The following is a 21,260-nucleotide window of genomic DNA, read 5'->3' as shown; positions in this document are numbered from 1 at the left end:
ATCCGCAGTTCTGAAGTCCCCGTCTACTTTACTTTAGATGTGTGTTTGTTTCCAGAGAACTTTATTTTATTTAGATCTTTATTTGTGTTATTCTAGAAGCTCGTGCACTTGTGACACCAATTCTGGGATGGTATTTAGACTCCGTTATTTTTTTTTATGGACTATTCACAACATTTCAGACTTTACTTCACCATTTGTTTCTTTGTTATTAATAAATTTTAAAATTATTTTAAAATGGATTATATTATTCTAACGTTGGCTTGCCTAACAAGTGAAATGTTAGGCATCATCACGGTCCCGAAGGTGGGAAATTCGGGTCGTGACAGTCCCACAGTCAATTTTGAATTGTTTATGACTAGATTTGAGGATTTCGGACACGAATTCGCAAGGCAAAGGTTTATTAGATTTTTGAATTTTGTTGCAAACCGAGGTAAGTGTCGTGGTTAATCCTGACTTAAGGGAGTAGGACTTATTTGTCTATTTGCTACGTGACTTAATGTGCGGGTACAACGTATATGTGAGGTGACAAGTACTTATGCATTGTGGTTGAGTCAAAGCATGCAGGTGGAATTTGTTTATCGAGAATAATTGCCGATTTAATTAAAATATTCCTGCTTGAGTTTAATATTCATTATTTGATCATTATTCATTAAATTATTATTCATTTAATTATTGTTGAATATTTTGGAAGGTGAAGTCGGTATTCTGGTATTAAATTTATTGATGAGTGTATATCCCCGCATTTAAATACTCTTCTGAATTTATATTATTATTTTCATGGTAAGGAAGAGTGTAAAAGCATGAAGGGTGATGTCGTGCCATTTTTATTATTTATACTATCATTATCATGGTGAGAAAGAGTGTAAAAGCACGAAGGGTGTTGCCGTGCCATTTGTGAGTGTAAAAGCAAGAAGGGTGATGCCGTGTCATTTTCAGAGAGTCTAAAAGCATGAAGGGTGATGTCGTGCCAAAAGAGAGTTAAAGAACGAAGGGTGATGCTATGCCAATTATTATTATTTATTTATCAGTTTATGGGAGGAATGAGAGTAAAAGCACGAAGGGTAGTGCCGTGCCATTTTCATATCATCAGTTGCTCATTTTATTATTGAGGAATTATTTGACTGCTAAGTGATAATTCTCCTGCTAAAATTATTATATCAACCCCCTTCGCATGTTCCCTCCTAAATTTATAAAGTGTTATTTATTGTTGCTTCGTATTTGTATATACTTGTACAGGTTGTTTACGTATGTGTCGTGTCATAGCATCGTCACTACTTCGTTAAGGTTAGGCTCGACACTTACGAAGTACATGGGGTTGGTTGTACTCATATTACACTCTGCACTTCTTGTGCAGATTTTGGAGTTGGTCCCAGTAGTGTATCATAGACATGCTCGGATTCAGCTACTCAAAGGAGACTTGAGATATAGCTGCACAACGTTCGCAGTTCTGAAATCCCCTTCTATCTTATCTCAACAGTGTATTATCTTTCAAACAGTTTGAATTTTATTCAGACCTTTATTTGTATTATTTTAGTAGCTCGTGCACTTGTGACACCAGATTCGGGAATGTATTTTGATAATTCGGTATTTATGGTCTTCCGCACTTTATTTCAGTAATTGACTTCTATTTAATTAAATTTGCTTTAAAATAGTTAAGATTATTTTAACGTTGGCTTGCCTAGCAAGTGGAATGTTAGACGCCATCACGATCCTAAAGGTGAGAATTTCAGATCGTGACAGTTGGTATCAAAGCACTAGGTTACTTAGGTCTCACGAGACACGAGCAAGCTTAGTAGAGTATGAAGGATCGGTACAGAGATGTCTGTACTTATCTTTCAGAGGTAATGAAGTTTAGGAACAATATCACTTCTTTCTTATTATATCGTGCAATTTTATTCTATCATCGATGATTGAACCATTCTATTCTTATTCTCTCGCAGATGGTGAGAACACGTAATACATCTATCGATAGACAGGGACCAGAGCCCCTGGTGGCAACTATGACCAGGGGTAGAGGTTGACACCGAACTCGTGCTAGAGGCCGAGGCAGAGGCAGAGGTAGAGCTCAGTCTAGAGCTCGAGCAGCAGTACCTGTTGTAGAACCTCAGGTGGATCTTCAGGAGGAGGTTCTAGTTCAGACTATACCAGTTGGACCGGTTCAAGTCCTTGAAGGATTCATAGCTACTCCAGTGCTTTAAGGCGCTCTAGTCCGTTTGGTGAGTCTTATGGAGGGCGTGGCCCAAAATGGTACGTTTCCAGTTGCACCAGCCGTCTCACATGCTGGGGGAGGAGCACAAACTCCCACTACTCCCGCTCTGGAGCAGATGGATCCCAGTATCAAGTTCCAGCAGCCCCGCCAGTTGGGGTAGTTCAGCCAGTTGTTGCAGCACAGGCCGGTGATAGTGCTGCCATATCTTCTGAGGCCTTATTGAGACTGGATAAATTTACTAAGCTCTTTTTAGTTCACTTCAGTGGTACACCTTCTAAGGATCCACATGATTATCTTGATCGCTGTCATGAGGTGCTGCGGAACATGGGTATAGTCGAGACCAATGGGGTTGATTTTGTCGTATTTCAGATGACGGGTTCCTCCAAGAAGTGGTGGAGATATGTTATGTTGACCAGACCAGCTGGGTCGCCTACACTGACTTGGGAGCAATTCTCCAGTAAGGCAGTGTGATTATTACTCAGTATGAGAACCGTTTTGTGGATCTAGCCCGTCATGCTCTCCTTTTACTTCCTACCGAGGGAGAGTGAGTGAGGAGGTTTATTGAGGGACTTACTCACCCTATTAGGCTTCAGATGGACAAGGAGACCGGAAGTGAGATTTCTTTTCAGGCGACTACTAATGTTTCTAGGAGGATCTAGATGGTTCTTGCACATGAGAGAGGACAGGGGTCTGATAAAAGGTTGCTTCAGTTAAGTGGGTTCAGTGGTGCCTCGTTTGGAGGCAGGGGTAATTTTGGTAGGGCTCATCCTCCCAGGCCGTTTCATTCAGCGCTCCAGGCATCCTACAGTACACCACCAGCTCCTATTAGTGCACCCCCGATCCAGAGTTTGCAGGGTGGTTACTAGGTCGATAGGGATAATTTCAGGGTCAGCAGTCACAACAGTCGAGGTCCTGTTATACTTGTGGTGATTCGAGGCACATTGCTAGATTCTACCCCAGGTCTCAGGGCAGCATGCAACAACAGGGTTTTCGTGCTATGATTCTAACACCGGTTGCTTCGCCGCCTGCTCATCCAGCTAGAGGTAGGGGTCAAGCAGCTAGAGGTGTAGGTCAGACCATTAGAGGGGGAGATAAGGCCGTTGAGGTAGAGACCAGCCAGTTAGAAGCCGTCCTAGGGACGCGGTTCAGAGTGGTGGGGCGCATCCCCGATTTTATACTTTTCCATCTTGGCATGAGGCCAAGTCATCCGATGCCATGATTACAGGTATTGTTCTATTTTTCCATAGAGATGCTTCAGTTCTATTTGATCCAGGATATACTTATTCCTATGTGTCCTCTTATTTTGATTCATATCTGGTGATGCCTCATGATTCTCTAAGCGCTCCTTTGTGTGTGTCCACTTCGGTGGGAGATTCTATCATTGTAGATCATGTCTATCGTTCATGTGTGGTTACTATTGGGAGTCTTGAGACTAGTGTGGATCTTCTACTTCTTGATATGGTAGATTTTGATGTCATCTTGGGTATGGATTGCCTGTCATGTTATCGTGCTATATTGGATTGTCATGCCAAGATGGTGACCCTAGCCATGCCAGGGTTACCTCGATTAGAGTGGAAAGGAATTCCTGGTCATTTTACCATCAGGGTTATTTCTTATATAAAGGCTCGACGTATGGTCGAGAAAGGGTGTCTAGCCTATTTGGCTTATATTTCCAATCCCAATGCGGATGTTCCTTATATGGACTCAGTGCTAGTTGTTCGTGAATTTCCAAAAGTATTTCCTGCAGATTTTTCGGGGATGCCACTCAACAGAGATATTGACTTCTGTATTGATTTAGCTCCGGGCACTCAGCCCATTTCTATCCCACTATACCGTATAGCCCCGCCAGAGTTGAAAGAATTGAAGGAGCAGTTATAAGACTTGCTTGATCAGGGATTCATTAGACCTAGTGTCTCGCCCTGGGGTGCACCAATATTATTTGTAAAGAAGAAAGATGGTTCTATGTGGATGTGTGTAGATTATCGGCAGTTGAATAAGGCCACTATCAAAAACAAATATCTGTTGCCAAGAATTGATGACTTATTCGATCAGCTTCAGGGTGCCAAGGTATTTTAGAAGATCGATTAGAGGTCTGGTTACCATCAGTTGAAGATTAGGACATCCGATGTCCCTAAGATAACTTTTCGTACTTGGTATGGGCATTACGAATTCCTAGTGATGTCATTTGGGCTGACAAATGCCCCAGCAACATTTATGGATTTGATGAATCGAGTGTTCAATCCTTATTTGGATTCCTTTGTGTTTGTGTTCATTTATGATATCTTGATTTACTCCAGCAGTCAAGAGGAGAGTGAGCAACATCTTCGGTGTGTGCTTCAGACTTTGAAAAATAATCAGTTATACGCCAAATTTTCAAAATATGAATTTTGGTTAGACTCAGTTGCCTTTTTGGGACATGTTGTATCGACAGAAGGTATAAAGGTGGATCCTAAGAAGATTGAGGCTGTTCAGAATTGGCCTAGACCTACTTCAGTTACAGAGATTCGGAGTTTCCTGGGTTTGGCAGGTTATTATCGTCGCTTCGTGGAGGAGTTTTCATCTATAGCAAGCCCATTGACCAGACTGTGCCAGAAAGGTGTTCCATTTAGATGGTCATACGAGTGTCAGTTGAGCTTTCAGAAGCTCAAGACCATTTTGACTACGGCGCCAGTGTTGGTATTACCCACAGGTTCAGGATCTAATACAGTGTATTGTGATGCATCTCGTGTTGGGCTTGGTGCAGTATTGATGCAAGATGGCAGGGTAATTGCATATGCGTCGCGGCAGTTGAAAGTTCACGAGAAAATTTATTCTATTCATGACTTAGAATTGGCAGCCATTATTCATGCGCTGAAGATTTGGAGGCATTACCTCTACGGTGTCTCGTGTGAGGTATTTACTAATCATCGTAGCCTTCGGTAACTGTTCAAACAAAAAGATCTTAATTTGAGGCAGCGAAGATGGTTGGAGTTGTTGAAAGACTATGATATCACCATTTTGTATCACCCCGGAAAGGCTAATGTGGTGGCCGATGCTTTGAGTAGAAAGGCTGTGAGTATGGGCAGCCTTGCTTATATTTCGGTTGGTGAGAGACCGTTAGCTGCAGTTGTCCAAACGTTTGCTAATCAGTTCGTGAGGTTAGATGTTTCAGAGCCCAGTCGAGTTCTAGCTTGCACAGTCGCTCGGTCTTCTTTATATGAGTGCATCAGAGAGCGGCAATATGATGATCCTCATTTACTTATCCTTAAGGATACGGTGCGACACGGTGATGCCAAACAAGTTGTTGTGGGGGAAGATAGAGTTCTACGAATACATGGTCGTATTTGTGTGCCTAATGTGGATGGGTTTCGTGAATTAATTCTGGAAGAGGCCCACAGTTCTAGGTATTCTATTCATCCAGGTGCCGCCAAAATGTATCAAGATTTGCGGCAACATTATTGGTGGAGAAGAATGAAGAAGGATATAGTTGCATATGTATCTCGGTGTCTGAATTGTCAGCAAGTTAAGTACGAGCATCAAAGACCTGGTGGTTTGCTTCAGAAGTTAGAAATTCCTGAGTGGAAGTGGGAGCGTATCACTATGGATTTTGTTGTTGGGCTTCCACGGACTCAGAGAAAATTTGACGCAGTTTGGGTCACTGTGGACATGTTGATTAAGTCAGCACATTTCATTCCAGTGGCAGTTACCTATTCTTCAGAGCGGTTAGCGGAAATTTACATTCGTGAGATTGTCCGCCTTCACGGTGTGCCCGTGTCTATTATTTCAGATAGTGGTACGCAGTTTACCTCACACTTCTGGAGGGCTGTAAAATGTGAGTTAGGCACACGGGTTGAGTTGAGTACAACATTTCATCCACAGACAGACGTACAGTCAAAGCGCACTATTCAGATATTGGAAGATATGCTTCACGCTTGTGTTATTGACTTTGGAGGTTCTTGGGATCAGTTCTTGTCACTTGCTGAGTTTGCTTATAATAATAGCTACCAGTCGAGCATTCAGATGGCTCCATATGAAGCATTGTACAGGAGGCAATGTCGTTCGCCAGTTGGCTGGTTTGAACCGGAAGAGGCTCGGTTGTTGGGTACTGATTTGGTACAGGATGCCTTGGATAAGGTCAAAGTTATTCAGGATCGACTTCGCACAACTCAGTCTAGGCAAAAGAGTTATGCTAACCATAAAGTTCGTGATATCTCATTCATGGTTGGAAAAAGAGTATTGCTTCGGGTTTCACCTATGAAAGGTTAATGAGGTTCGGAAAGAAGGTAAGTTGAGCCCTAGGTATGTTGGACCACATGAAATTCTTGAAAGGGTGGGTGAAGTAGCCTACAGGCTTGCACTACCACCTAGTTTATCAGCAAATCATCTGGTGTTCCATGTGTCTATGCTCCAGAAATATCATGGTGATCCGTCCCATGTATTAGATTTCAGCTCAGTCAAATTAGACAAAGATTTGACTTATGAAGAGGAGTCGGTAGCTATTCTAGCCCGGCAGGTCCGACAGTTGAGGTCTAAGAGTTATCCATCAGTTTGAGTGCAATACATAGGTCAATCAGTTAAGACAACTACCTGGGAGTTCGAGTCGGACATGCAGAGTAAATATCCACACCTTTTTACCATCTCAAGTATTTTTCGAATTCCGTTCGAAGACGAACGTTTGTTTTAGAGGTGGAGAATGTGATGACCCAAAAGGTCATCTTTAAATTTAATATTTAATTCTGTGTTATAAGACCTCAAAATCACTATTTATCATTCCTCGACTTGCGCACACAGTCTGTATAATTTTTCGGAAAGTTTTTATGAGAAAAAATTGATTAAAATGTGAAATAGAGCCTTAAAACTCAAGTGGGTTGACTTTGGTCAATATTTTAAGAAAATGGGCCCGGATCAGTATTTTGACAGTTTTGATAGGTCCGTATAGTGATTTGGGACTTGGACGTATGCCCGAAATCAAATTCAGAGGTTCCTAGCTCGAGTTATCGCATGTTGTCTAAATATTTAAGTTTAAAGGCTTAATGACTTTAAAAAATTGACCAATATTTGACTTTGTTGATACCGGGTCCGTATTTTGGTTTTGAAACTCGATATAGCTCCATTACTATATTTATGACTTGTTTGCCAAATTTGGTAAAAAATAAAGCTTGTTTGACGTGATTCGGACGTCCGGTTGTTAAAATAGAAATTTTAAAATTTTCTTAGAAATCTCACTTGATTTGGCATCCGATTCGTAATTCTAGGTGTTAAATTAGTATTTTTATCGTGCGAGCGAGTTCGTATGAGATTTTTTGACTTGCGTGAATATTTGGTTTGGAGCCCCGAGGGGTCGGGTGAGAGAAGGAAATTCCGCGATCGCATAGGGTAAAAACCTAGGCAAACAGAACTTAAGTTCTCTAAATGGGATTTCGACCCATTTTCTATCATTTTCGATTTTGAGCTCGGGTAAGACGAGTTTTAGGCGATTTTCACGGAAAAACATTGGGATAAGTATTCATTATCCTATATTGATTATATTTCATGATTCCATACTCATTTACATCATGAATACGTGAATTTATGGAGAAAAATAAGATTTTTATAAAATCCTCCACAAATGTAAAATTAGGATTTGAAGGTCAATACGATGTCGGAATTCGACGATTTTGTATGGTTAAACTCGTATCAGAACGAGTGTTCGGATTTTATGTGTTTTTTCGGGATTCGATACATGGGTCACACAGTCAATTTTTAAAATGAATTTCGAATTTTAATCCGAAAAATTTGTACATTCATATGAAATTAATTCCTATGATTTATATTGAGTATATTGAATTGTTTATGACTAGATTTGAGGATTTCGGACACGAATTCACGAGGCAAAGGTTTATTGGATTCTTGAATTTGGTTACAAAGCGAGGTAAGTATCGTGTTTAACCTTGACTTGAGGGAGTAAGACTTATTTGTCTATTTTCTACGTGACTTAATGTGCGAGTACAACGTATATGTGAGGTGACGAGTACTTATGCGTTGTGGTTGAGTCAATGCATGCATGTGGAATTTGTTTATCGAGAATAATTGCCTATTTAATTAAAATATTGCTACTTGAGTTTAATATTCATTATTTGATCATTATTCATGAAATTATTATTTATTTAATTATTGATGAATATTTTGGAAGGTGAAGTCGGTATTCTGGTATTGAATTGATTGATGAGTATATATCCCCGCATTTAAATACTCTTCCAAATTTATATTATTATTTTCTTGGTAAGGAAGAGTGTAAAAGCACGAAGGGTGATGCCGTGCCATTTTTATTATTTATACTATCATTGTCATGGTGAGAAAGAGTGTAAAAGCACGAAGGGTGTTTCCGTGTCATTTGTGAGTGTAAAAGTAAGAAGGGTGATGCCGTATCATTTTCAGAGAGTCTAAAAGCACGAAGGGTGATGCCGTGCCAAAAGAGAGTTAAAGAACGAAGGGTGATGCTATGACAATTATTATTATTTATTTATAAGTTTATGGGAGGAATGAGAGTAAAAGCACGAAAGGTGGTGTCGTGCCATTTTCATATCATCAGTTGCTCATTTTATTATTGAGGAATTATTTGACTGCTAAGTGATAATTCTCCTGCTGAAATTATTATATCAACCCCCTTCGCATGTTCCCTCCTAAATTTATAAAGTGTTATTTATTGTTGCTTCGTATTTGTATATACTTGTACAGGTTGTTTACGTACGTGTCCTATCATAGCCTCGTCATTACTTTGTCGAGGTTAGGCTTGACACTTACGGAATACATGGGGTCAGTTGTACTCATACTACACTATGCACTTCTTGTGCAGATTTTGGAGTTGGTCCCAGTAGCGTACCATATACGTGCTCAGATTCAGCTACTCAGAGGAGACTTGAGGTATAGTTGCACATCGTTCGAAGTTATGAAGTCCCCTTTGTTCTTATCTTATTTGTGTATTATCTTTCAAACAGTTTGAATTTTATTCAGACCTTTATTTGTATTATTCTAGTAGCTCGTGCACTTGTGACACCAGATTTGGGGATGTATTTTGATAATTCGGTATTTATGGTCTTACACACTTTATTTCAATAATTGGCTTCTATTTAATTATATTTGCTTAAAAATAGTTAAGATTATTTTAACATTGGCTTGCCTAGCAAGTGGAATGTTACGCGCCATGATGATCCTGAAGGTGGGAATTTTGGGTCGTGACAAACCACCTCCTCGGGGTCCTCCGGCGAGACCCTATTTCAGTGCCATGCTAGAGAGTTCATACCGCCCACATGGTATTCAAGGTTCTTCTAGTTGGTACTCAGGCCATCAGGTTTCTTTCATCGCCTACTTTAGCGCCATGCCGGAGAGTTCATACTGTCCACCGGCCATTCAGGGTTCTCCCAGTGGGTATTCAGGCCATCAAGGTCAGACTTGAGGGCAGCAGATCACCGTACCGAGAGGTTGCTTCGAGTGCGAGGATTTCAGTCATGTGCAGAGATTCTGCCCCAGGCTTCGGGACAAGGCAGTGCATCTGGGCCAGAAGCCCATGATTACAGCATCAGCTGTCCGGCCGCCCAGAGGTGGAGGACATGCAGGTAGGGGTCGTCCTAGAGGTGGAGGCCAGGCATATGGAGGATATCCAGTTGCAACCCAGATAGGTGGTGGCCGGCCAGTCAGCGCCCCAGCGAGGTTCTATGTTTTTTCGGCCAGACCAGTTGCAGTGGCCTCATATGCCGTGATCATAGGTATTATTTCTGTCTGCGATAGGGATGCTTCAGTATTATTTGATCCAGGGTCTACCTATTCATATGTTTCATCTTTGTTTGCTCATTTCCTGGATATTCCTCGTGAGTCCCTGGGCACTTCTGTTTATGTGTCCACTCCTCTGGGCGATTCCGTTATTGTGGATCAGATCTATCGGTCCTGTGTGGTCACATTATGGGGATACGAGACTAGAGCAGATCTTCTATTGCTTGATATGACCAACTTTGAGGTCATCCTGGGCATGGACTGGCTATCCCCATATCATGCCATTCTTGATTGTCATGCCAAGACTGTTACCTTGGCGATGCCAGCGTTGCCTAGATTGGAGTGGAAGAGTTCGTATGTCAGTGCATCTAGTCGGGTTATCTCTTTTCTGAAGGCTCAACATATGGTCGAGAAGGGTTGTTTGGCTTATCTAGCTTATGTTCGGGATACTATCGTAGAGACCCCGACGATTGATTCGGTGCCAGTAGTCTGGGAGTTCTCTGATGTGTTTCCTTTTGATCTTTTAGGCATGCCACCAGACTGTGATATCGATTTCTGTATTGACTTGGCTCCAGGCACCTAGCCTATATCTATCCCAGTGTACCGCATGGCTCCGAAAGAGTTGAAGGAACAACTTGAGGAGTTGCTAGCAAAGGGGTTCATCAGACATAGTGTATCTCCTTGGGGTGCACCAGTCTTATTTGTGAATAAGAAAAATGGGACTATGCAGATGTGCATTGATTACCGCAAGTTGAACAAGGTCACCATCAAGAACAAGTACCCGTTATAGTGTATTGATGATTTGTTTGACCAGTTGCAGAGTGCTAGAGTGTTCTCTAAGATCGACTTAAGATCGGGGTATCATCCATTGAAGATTCGGGACTCGGATGTTCCGAAGACTGCGTTCCGTACTAAATATGGCCATTATGAGTTTCTAGTGATGTCCTTCGGCTTTACTAATGCCCCATCGGCGTTTATGGATTTGATGAACATGGTGTTCAGGCCATATATTGATTCGTTTGTCATTGTCTTCATTGATGACATTTTGATCTACTCACGTAGCATGGAGGAGCACGAGCAGCATTTGAGAGTGGTGCTTCAGACCTTGCGGGAACAGAAGCTATATGCTAAGTTCTCCAAGTGTGAGTTTTGGCTAGATTTTGTAGCATTCTTGGGGCATGTTGTATCAGGCGAGGGTATTAAGGTGGATCCCAGGATGATTTAGGTAGTTTAGAGTTGGCCTCGTCCCACTTCGGCTGCTGAGATCATGAGCTTCTTGGGGTTAGCAGGTTATTATCGCCGATTTGTGGAGGGCTTCTCATCAATTTCAGCACCTTTGACTAGATTGACCCAGAAGGGTGCTCCGTTCCGTTGGTCTGATGATTGTGAGGCTAGCTTGCAGAAGCTCAAGACAGCTTTGACTACATCACCAGTTCTAGTGTTACATTCCGGCTCGGGGATGTATACTATGTATTGTGATGCTTCACGCGTTCGTTTAGGTTGTGTATTAATGTTGGAGGGGCGAGTTATTGCATATGCTTCACGTCACCTGAAGCCCCATGAGAAGAATTATCATGTGCACGATTTGGAGCTGGCCGTGATTGTTCATCCTCTTAAGATTTGGAGGCATTATCTTTATGGGATGTCCTGTGAGGTTTACACTGATCATCGCAGCTTGCAGCATTTGTTCAAACAAAGGGATCTCAATTTGAGGCAGCGCAGATGGCTTGAGTTACTGAAGGATTATGACATTACCATTCTTTATCATCCGGGCAAGGCGAATGTAGTCGCGGATGCCTTGAACAAAAAAGGCAGAGAGTATGGGTAGCTTGGCCTTCATTTCAGCAGAGGAGCGACCACTAGCTTTGGACATTCAGTCATTGGCTAACATACTTGTGAGGTTGGATATTTCATAGCCCAGACGAGGCTTTGCATGCGTCGTTGCCCAGTCTTCACCATTGGAGCAGATCAAGGCTCAACAGCTTGATGATCTGCACTTGTTGGTCCTCAGAGAGACAGTACTACAGGGTGGTGCCAAAGAGGTTACTATCGGCGCGTATGGTGTTCTGCGACTCCAGGGTCGTCTATGTGTTCCTAATGTCGATGGCTTGAGGGAGAGGATTTTAAAGGAGTCACACAGTTCTCGATATTCCATTCACCCAGGTGCTACGAAGATGTATCGCGACTTAAGGAAGCATTATTGGTGGCGGCGAATGAAGAAAGACATAGTTGAGTATGTAGGTAGGTGCCTAAATTGCCGGCAGGTTAAGTATGAGCACTAGAGGCCAGGTGGCCTACTCCAACAGATGACTATACCTGAGTGGAAGTAGGAGCGCATTACTATGAATTTCGTAGTTAGGTTGTCGCGGACCTTGCGAAAGTTCGATGCAGTTTGGGTCATTGTTGACAGATTGACCAAGTCGGCAAACTTCATTCCGGTTGTGACTACGTATACTTCAGAGAGGTTGGCCCAGATTTATATTCAGGAGATAGTTCGGTTGCACGGTATGCCAACTTCTATCATATCATATCATATAGAGGCCCTCAGTTTACTTCACATTTCTGGAGAGCAATACAGAGTGAATTGGGGACTCGTATAGATCTCAACACAACCTTTCATCCGTAGACCGACAGGCAGTTGGAGCGGACAGTTCAAATTTTGGAGGATATGCTCAGGGCATGTGTGATTAACTTCGGAGGTCAGTGGGATCGTTTCTTGCCTTTGGCCGAGTTTGCTTATAACAACAGTTATCAGTCCAACATCGAGATGGCTCCATTTGAGACTTTATATGGTCGGCGATGTCGTTCTCCTATCGGGTGGTTTGAGCCCGGCGAGGCTAGGTTATATGGTACTGATTTGGTGAAGGATGCCTTGAAAACGGTAAAGTTGATTCAGGAGCGACTTCGAACAGCACAGTCCAGACAGAAGAGTTGCGCGGATCATAAGGCGCATGATTTATCATTTATGGTGGGTGAGAAGGTTCTCTTGAAAGTCTCGCCGATGAAGGGTATTATGAGATTCGGGAAGAATGGCAAGTTGAGCCCAAGGTTTATAGGCCCATTTGAGGTGTTAAGACAAGTTGGGGAGGCTGTTTATGAGCTTGCCTTACCACCCAATCTATCGGGAGTTCATCCGTTTTTTCACGTGTCTATGCTCCGGAGGTATCATGCCGACTTGTCACATGCGTTGGACTTCAGCACGATTCAATTAGATGAGAGCCTGGGTTATGACGAGGAGCCAGTTGCCATTATGGATTTCTATGGTAAAAGTCCAGTGGAGGGGCTAATCAATCAGGGAAGTGATTTGGGAGGCCCAGTAAGACATGCGGAGCAGTTATCCATACTTATTTAGCACTCCGGGTATGAGTCTAAACCCGTTAGAGGACGAACGTTTGTTTAAGAGGTAGAGAATATAATGACCCGACCGGTTATTTTGCTTTCTAAGACTCTGTTCCCCTAAATAAGACTTCACGTACGTGCTTTTACTGTTTTATGACTTGCGGGTATGGTTAGTTCGAGATTTGGAAGGGTTCGGATTGAAATCGGAACACTTGACTCCTTAAGTTGGCCTTAAAAGGCTAAATTTGACTTCGGTCAATATTTTGAGTAAATGACCTTGGAATCGGGATTTGACGGTTCCAATAGGTTTGTATGATGATTTCGGACTTGGGAGTATGCTCGGATCGGGTTTTGGATGACCCGGGAGCATTTCGGCGCCTAATAATGAAAGTTGGCATTTTGGGTGAATTTCATAAGTTTGGGTTAAAGTGGATCTTTATATAATAGACGTACATTTGGGATTCCTAGCCTGGGAATAGCTCTGTATGATGATTTTGGACTTAGGGGCACGTCTGAAAATGGATTTGGAGGTCGGTAGGTCATTTCGGGGTCATTTGGCAAAAAATGGAAATTTGAAGTTAATGGAAAGTTTGACCGAGGGTGGACTTTTTGATATCGGGTTCAGATTTTGATTCTAGAAGATGGAGTAGGTCTGTAATGTCATTTAATACTTGCACGCAAAATTTGGTCACATTCCGAGTTGATTTGATAGGAATCAGACGCACGTAAGTATTTTAGAAGTTTTTGAGTTCTTGAGTTAATCCATGCATTTTGGCATCCGATTCATAGTTTTTGATGTTATTTCAGTGCTTCGATCACTCGAGCGAGTTTGTATGATGTTGTTAGGCTTGTGTGGGTGTTTGGCGTGGAGCCCCGAGGGCTTGGGTGAATTTCGGACGTTCAGGAGAATGAGAAAAACTTTAGTTTTTCTGGTATTTCTTGGCAGTTGTTGCAGGTCTCGCAAATGCGAAAATTTGCTCACATTTGCGAGGAAGGCTTCGCAATTTCGAAGAAGCATGACCTGGGTAGTGTTCGCATTTACGACACTTTGGTCGCATTTCCGATCTCAACAGTGTCCGCATTTGCGACCTTGGCATTAGAAGCCCATGTTCGCATTTGCGATGGATTTGTCGCATTTGAGAACCAGGTGTCGCAAATGCGACATCTGAGACCTGAGCACATCTCTATTAAATACGGGACTTAAGGCCATTTAGCTCATTTTCTTTCATCTCTTGGGCGATATTTGGAGCTCTTGGAAGGGGGTTTTCACCTAGAACTTTGAGGTAAGTAATTTCTACCCAACATGAGTTAAATACATAGATTATGGGTAGATTAACATGTAAAAATTGGTGAAATCAAGGGTTTAGATGAAAAATCTAGGTTTGGATAAAAAATAAAATTTGACCACGAAATTGGTTATGGAATTTAGTGAAAATCATATATCTGAGCTCATGAAGTTATGGGTATCAATTTTCTTCGAAAGTTTTTGGAATTCGGGCACGTGGGCCCAAGGGTGAATTTTGGAAATTCTTCAATTGGAGTTGGGTAATTACTTTAATAGTTAGAATATGAACTTTTGAGCCTATATTGACTATTTTATATAACATTTGACTAGTTTCGAGTTATTTTGGCACCAAATTGAGGGTTTGAGCATAAATCTTGGATCAGAAGTAGGCTTGAGACAAGGTAAGTCTTTTTTTTTAACGTTGTAAGAGAGAATTAACCCCATAGGTGAGTTGAATTAAAATGTGCTTCTATTTGTGGGGGTTACGTACGCACGAGGTGACGAGAGTCCGTGCGTAGCTGCTAATTATGTTATTATTCGGGTAGTCTAGGACCCCTACCATGCTATACTTACAATGTTTTTACCCTACTCGTTAACCTAATTGCTTAAATCTTTTGAAACCTAATAAAAGAATTAAATTTCACTTACTTGAAGTTGTGAATGGAACGCTTGACTGTTATTGAGAATTTGTGTTTTTCTTAAAATATTTTCTATTTGTGGAGCGGGCCGAACGCCTCGGTAGCAGATAGATGCATCTATGGTTCATGCCATTCGACCCTCGGCAATGCACAATTTAAATATTATGTTGCATCGTACGACCTCAGCATAATTTGCGCATGATAAATTTTTGGAACCAATTATAATTGATATTGCTTCTTTGGCTTGAGATATAAATTGTTGAATGATGAAAAAATAAATTTGGGACTTAATATTGGTGAAAGGATTATTTACTGTTTCATGTTATTAGGTTTTCAATATTCTTCTTGTAATCCATGCTTAATTAAAATTTTGACATGTTGTTGTTAGCCCATAGTAAGTGTCAAAGTCGACCCCTCGTCACTACTTTTTCGAGGTTAGACTGGATACTTACTGGGTACATGTTGTTTATGTACTCACGCTACACTTCTGCAGTTAAGTGTGCAGGATCTAAGGCAGGTGCATCTGGATATCAGTCTGGCGCACACACTTGATTACCACTTCGAGACTTCACGGTGAGTTGCCTTCTAAGCCCGTTCTGCAGCAGCCATAGTCTTTCTTTTGATTGTATTTTTCTGTCTATTTCACCTCGGACAATAGACTAGTATTCTTTTGTATATTCTACTAGATGTTCATACACTTGTGACACCGGGTCTTGGCACATACTAGTAGACTTGTGATTTTGGTTTTATTCTATGATTATGATTGCACACAGTTGCTTTCGTGTTATTTATTTTAGATCTGTTATTTCTCAAATTCTTTTTAAATTAAAGAAAGTTTAATTACTTGGAAAAGAATTTGTTAAAAAAGGAAATCATGTGACTAGTTCACAGTTGGCTTGCCTAGTGGCGACGTTAGGCGCCATCACGGCCTATTATGAAATTGGGTCATGACATATTAAGAATCAAAATGTATACACGTGTATGAGGAAACACAATCAAAACTAAATCCTAAACAAGAACAAGCTTTCAAGACTATATTATAAAGTGTCGACTCTGATATAATGAGATTATATATTCTTTGTAGATGCCTCCAACGGAATCGAAATAATATTTCTATGTCATGCATTATTTGCAAATATCATATCAAGAAGCATGACAATGTTAGTAATAATAGCAAGTGGTGTACCAACAACGATTTTATTGTGAGGTCACCCACTTTAGATTTGATATACCTCTACAAATAACTTAAATAACCATAACAAATATATCAAAGCAGAGCAATGGTGCTAATTTTATAAGGAAAGCAAAGTTGATAATATGGAATGAAGCACTTATGGCTAAGTGTCAAACGATCGAAATAATTTTCCGGCGTTCTAGAGATATATTGGATATTAATGAATCGTTTGGTGAAAATTAATAATTTTGGAGGTAATTTATGTCAAGTACTACCAATAGTTCCAAAATCTACAATAGCAGTCTGTAAAAGCTAGCTTGCCAAAGTTATACTTCTGGCCTCAAATAAAAAGATTCAACTAACAAGAAATATAAAGTAAGAACAGATCCAGTATTCAGTTTGCTTCGTGTCGGAAACAAAGAAGAGCATCCAATAAAATATGATTTGATTCTTCCTGAACACTTGGTTATCAATCCCAATGGTAATAGTAGTGCATTTAATTAGAGAAATATTTCTATCATTATATTAAAACACAATTTGTGCAAATCGCATGATAGAATTAAAAGGATATCTTAGCTAACATAAATGAAGATGTTGATCAACTAAATAAAATGTTAATTGCAAAATTTTATAGTAAAAACAAAATATTTTTCTGTTTTTGACCCAGCAGAAAATGATACCAATAATTACTATCAAGAAGAATACTTAAATATTTTAATATCAAGCGACATTCTACCCTACATGTTTATTGTCAAGTTTATTATTTATATATATATATATATAAAAAATATGTGTGTGTATGATATATATAAATTACTATTTATTTATATAAGGTATGTATATAAAATATTAATAAAGGACTTGTTAGCTAAATCCAATTTTGAATTGGAGTAATAACGTGAAAGTCCATGAAGACGTGAAATTCAATTGGAATTGGATTCCAAAAGGGAACGTACATGTAGCCAATTTCATCCCATTTGGAATGAGATTAATTTTTGATTAATATGAAAGGTTTATAAGTAACAGATTCCAACTTTGAGTTGGAATAATCACGTGAACAAGTCTTCGGCGGTCACAAACTCATTTGAATGGGATTCGAACTTTTATGGAAAAAATTTACAAAGTTTAATTTTGGAATTAAACTTTTACCCTAAGTAAATCATTACCTCAATCAAATAAGATTTATAGGTATTGCTATATAAAGGGTGATGGAGAAAATTTGCCGTAGTAATTCTTGAGAAGAAAAATCACTTTGTGAAAGCGAGAGTGCAATACAAAGCCAAGAGAGAAAATACAATTACAAGAAAAGTGTTTCTTGTTCTTCTACCTTTGAGTTGAGATTTTTGAGAAAAACTTCAGCATAATATTTTTATTCAATTAGTTCGCCGGCGTCATTGATCAAAGAGTTGATAGCAAGGATTGTTCTCGGTGTGAATACACATAGAATTTTCGCACTACCGAAGAAATTTTAAAACGACTCTCTTCACCAGGTACGTATTAGATTCAATCTTTGACATGTAAATAAATTTTAAACACGAAATTTTTTTCATAAGATTGTTATTGTTTTTCGCTGCGTGTTACGAACATATATATGCAATCCTATGTTCAAAAGACACTTTACACGATATGAGGTGTTTATATGGTCGCTAGTTAAATTTGTGTGAATAACTCACAAATCATACTAAATTTAAGGGGTTATATTTAGCCTTTTTTAATTTGTGAGTTGACTCAGCTCATTAAGGATTTGACTCGCTCATTTCACAAGTCTCTTCGTTCACTAAAGGAAAATTTTTCAAGGGTGTAAAAGGAGGAGCTTTGTAGTTTAGTCTCTCCGTTTCAATTTAGATAAGCTAGTTTGATTCGGTACGGAGTTTAAGAAAAAAAAGACTTTTAAAATTTGTGGTCTTAGAAGTTTAAGGGGTAAAAGCTCTATAAGACCATGACATTTGTATGATTATAAAAGCTTATAATTAAGGATAAAATGAGTAAAATAAAGAGTTTAAAATTGAATTATTTTCATTTGTAGAAATGTATCATTCTTTTTGGAACAAACTAAAAAAAATATGTCATCTAAATTAAAACAGAGAGTAATTGAAACCATTTACCTTTAGCAATGGGTTTTTTATTTTATTGTACCATAGATATAGTTTTTCCTAATATTATTTGATTTGACACTTATTTGGAACATTATACAGATTAGATTAGTTAAATATTTGGGTCACCTTAAAGTCTCTTAATACATACGCAAGCAGGAGTGGATCCAATATATTGGTACCGCTTTCGATTGAACCATAGCATTCGACGCAGAACATAAATATATAAAAATTCACTAAAAATTGCAATAAATAGTATACATGAACCTATAATTTTAAAAGTATAATAAGTTTAATGCTAAAACCTTAAACGTTGAACCCATAGAATTTAAATTCTGAATCCACATCCAACTTGGTCCATATATTATAATCAGATAGTTTATTATGATGTTAAAGATAGTGATATGAGCCTGTTTGGTCAAACTTACAAATTTGCTTATTTTAAAATATGTTATTTACATAAATACTTTTGGAAAGTAGTAATTTATTTTTTGCCTAATCAATTTAAAAACCACTTGGTCAAAAGTACTTACCCGATTGAAGATCATAAAACCAAGGTCAAGATCAACGCAGTCGACAGTGACAGTCTTGGCGTGGCCGCCCAGATAATCCTCATTTTCATAAACCACAACTTTAACCCCAGATTTAGCCAATTCATATGCAGAAATCAGTCCACTTATCCCTGCCCCAACCACTGCTACTTTCATGTTTAAAACTTAGGCTTCAAATTTACAACTGCATGCAATAACAATCAAGATTAGAAGAGGTAAAAGGACAGAAGTAATTAGTAGTCACTAGTCAGTAAACTCGGCGGAGCTAGCACTTCACATACGGGTTTGGCTGAACTTTTGTCTAAATCATATATTTGTTTTAAAATATTATTGAATTATGCACAAATTATTAAATTAGTACCCAATGACTTAAAAAAATTAAAATACTAAACCCGTAAGTTTCAAATTCCGGCTCCACCTCTGAGTAAACTTTATCTTTAATTTATACATTACATATCACTCATTAGATGAGCATAGCTATGGAGTTATTGGTGTTTAAGATGGGTGTTATAATGGTGGTAAACGTACCTCAAGGATATTGCTGTGAGTTTTAAGAGTTGAGGATATTCTAAAAATGCAGTATGAAAGGAAATGAAGTGACAGAGTACAAGAAACTCCTTTAATATCTTTGCGCCAAATGCATTGCTTTGCCCAGAAGATTAGCTACTTCGCTTTGCTCTCTGAAGATGAACGGAATATCAGATCTCCTAATCGGTTGACTATTTATAACCTGCACAAGCTTCTGTTTGGATACGTTGGGTTAAAACGGCCCAAAGATACGGTGTTATAGACTGATAGTGTCCGCTTTGGACTAAGGCCGTACGTTATTACCCAATAGGCCTTACACCATTAAGAGTATCTAATTCCTTATAAGGTGAACATGCATGGGCTAGTCAGTTTTCGGACAGGTAATCAAAAAATAGCCAACATTTGCAAAGTTATTGAAAAATAACCGCTATTTTAGCTTAAACACGAAAAGTTCCAGCATAATATGCTGGATTATGGAGCTCCTGCGTATAAACTTCCAGCATATTATTTTGGTACTCCAACACATTAAACTGGAATCTCATATATAAAAAATTCGAACTACAGCATACTATGCTGGAATGTTTCTGGATTTTTAAGGTTTTTTTTGTTTAGATTTTATCTTTACACGAAAAATGGCTAAATTTCAATTACTTTTGAAACTATGACTATTTTCAGTTATCAGTTGTAAATCAGGCTATTTTTTATTTTCCCCCATTATAAGTAACTTATTTTTCTTTTTTACTTTTCATTAGGGACTTTGTTCACGCACACCCAATAATCTCTCCTTTGAAATAAGTTTCACATGACTCATCATTATTTATGGGCTAATTTGGAGATTAACTGTGTGCAATCCACATGATCCGAATTTTTATGGTTACCGAAGCCTAGCGGAGAGGCCATGTATGTGTCTTTGAAGTTACGGGTAAACGTAGTAAACCGACCTATAGATAGGCAAAGGCACTAAGCCGGTCCTACGCCATCACTCCACTATCTCCGTACTCATCCCGCCAAACTATTGTCTCTGATATCAGTTATTGGGCTATAACGACCTAAAAGTACTCTTAATATGGTACGATATTGTCCGCTTTGGGTTAAGCCCGCATGGAATTTTTCTAATAAACCTCACACCATTAAGAGTATCCAACTTCTTATAAGTAACTTATTTTTCTTTTCTACTTTCTATTTGAAACTTTGTTCACACACCCAATAAGATAAGATGTTGTGTTATTATGCTTTTTTTTTTAAAAAAAATTAATTAATTATCTTGAAAAGGATTTTCGATTAAGACTACTACACATTAAGTACGAACTAATTTCATGCAAGGTCCTGCCACAGATTTATGCCTTTATGTAGTTTAATGAAAGAAATATTTAGTTACTTACCCTACTAGAATTGGAGCCATAGAAAGAAGGGGCATTTATCCAGAATTTAGTTTTTGTTTTTCCTTTTTCTTGTTCAATACGTTTTTTCTATTTACCCTTCAAGAATACTTGCTAGACACAATGTAGGTCCTCTTCTAGGATTGTCTAGTAATTAAGAAGGCCAAGTAAGGACATTATTTCTTATATTATTACCTCTAGATCTATAAAAGGAATGTCAACCTAAATTAATTAAAGGAAAGACACAAACATGAAGTTTTTACGACAAACCTAACCACATCTTTAGAATTTTGTAATAAAAAAACACAAACCGAAAGCGGCCATCCCTCTCAAATT

The 21,260-nt window shown here is 39.2% G+C and overlaps 1 protein-coding gene across 3 annotated transcripts in view; it reads right to left on the bottom strand.

Annotated features, from left to right (window-relative positions):
* The window catches only part of LOC107780832 (uncharacterized), a 67,334-nt gene extending 47,648 nt beyond the window's left edge, over positions 1 to 19,686 (bottom strand). For 2 of the 3 annotated variants that reach the window (XR_012698552.1, XM_075229384.1), the window contains exons 1-2: positions 19,546 to 19,686; positions 19,000 to 19,201 (exon numbers count right to left, since the gene is read on the bottom strand). Coding sequence is in view for 2 of the 3 variants with exons in the window: in XM_075229384.1 (XP_075085485.1) it covers positions 19,000 to 19,173 (174 nt within the window). In the remaining variant the exon portion in view is untranslated. The remainder of the gene's footprint in view (positions 1 to 18,999; positions 19,202 to 19,545) is intronic. The other variant, XM_016601428.2, reaches the window with a different exon arrangement.
* Between the last annotated feature and the right edge of the window lie 1,574 nt (positions 19,687 to 21,260).

The sequence above is a fragment of the Nicotiana tabacum genome, chromosome 14 (genome assembly GCF_000715075.1).
Source record: "Nicotiana tabacum cultivar K326 chromosome 14, ASM71507v2, whole genome shotgun sequence".
NCBI classification, from domain to species: domain Eukaryota; kingdom Viridiplantae; phylum Streptophyta; class Magnoliopsida; order Solanales; family Solanaceae; genus Nicotiana; species Nicotiana tabacum.
Note: the sequence above shows the minus strand (reverse complement) of the source record. Positions and strands in the feature narration are given on the sequence as shown.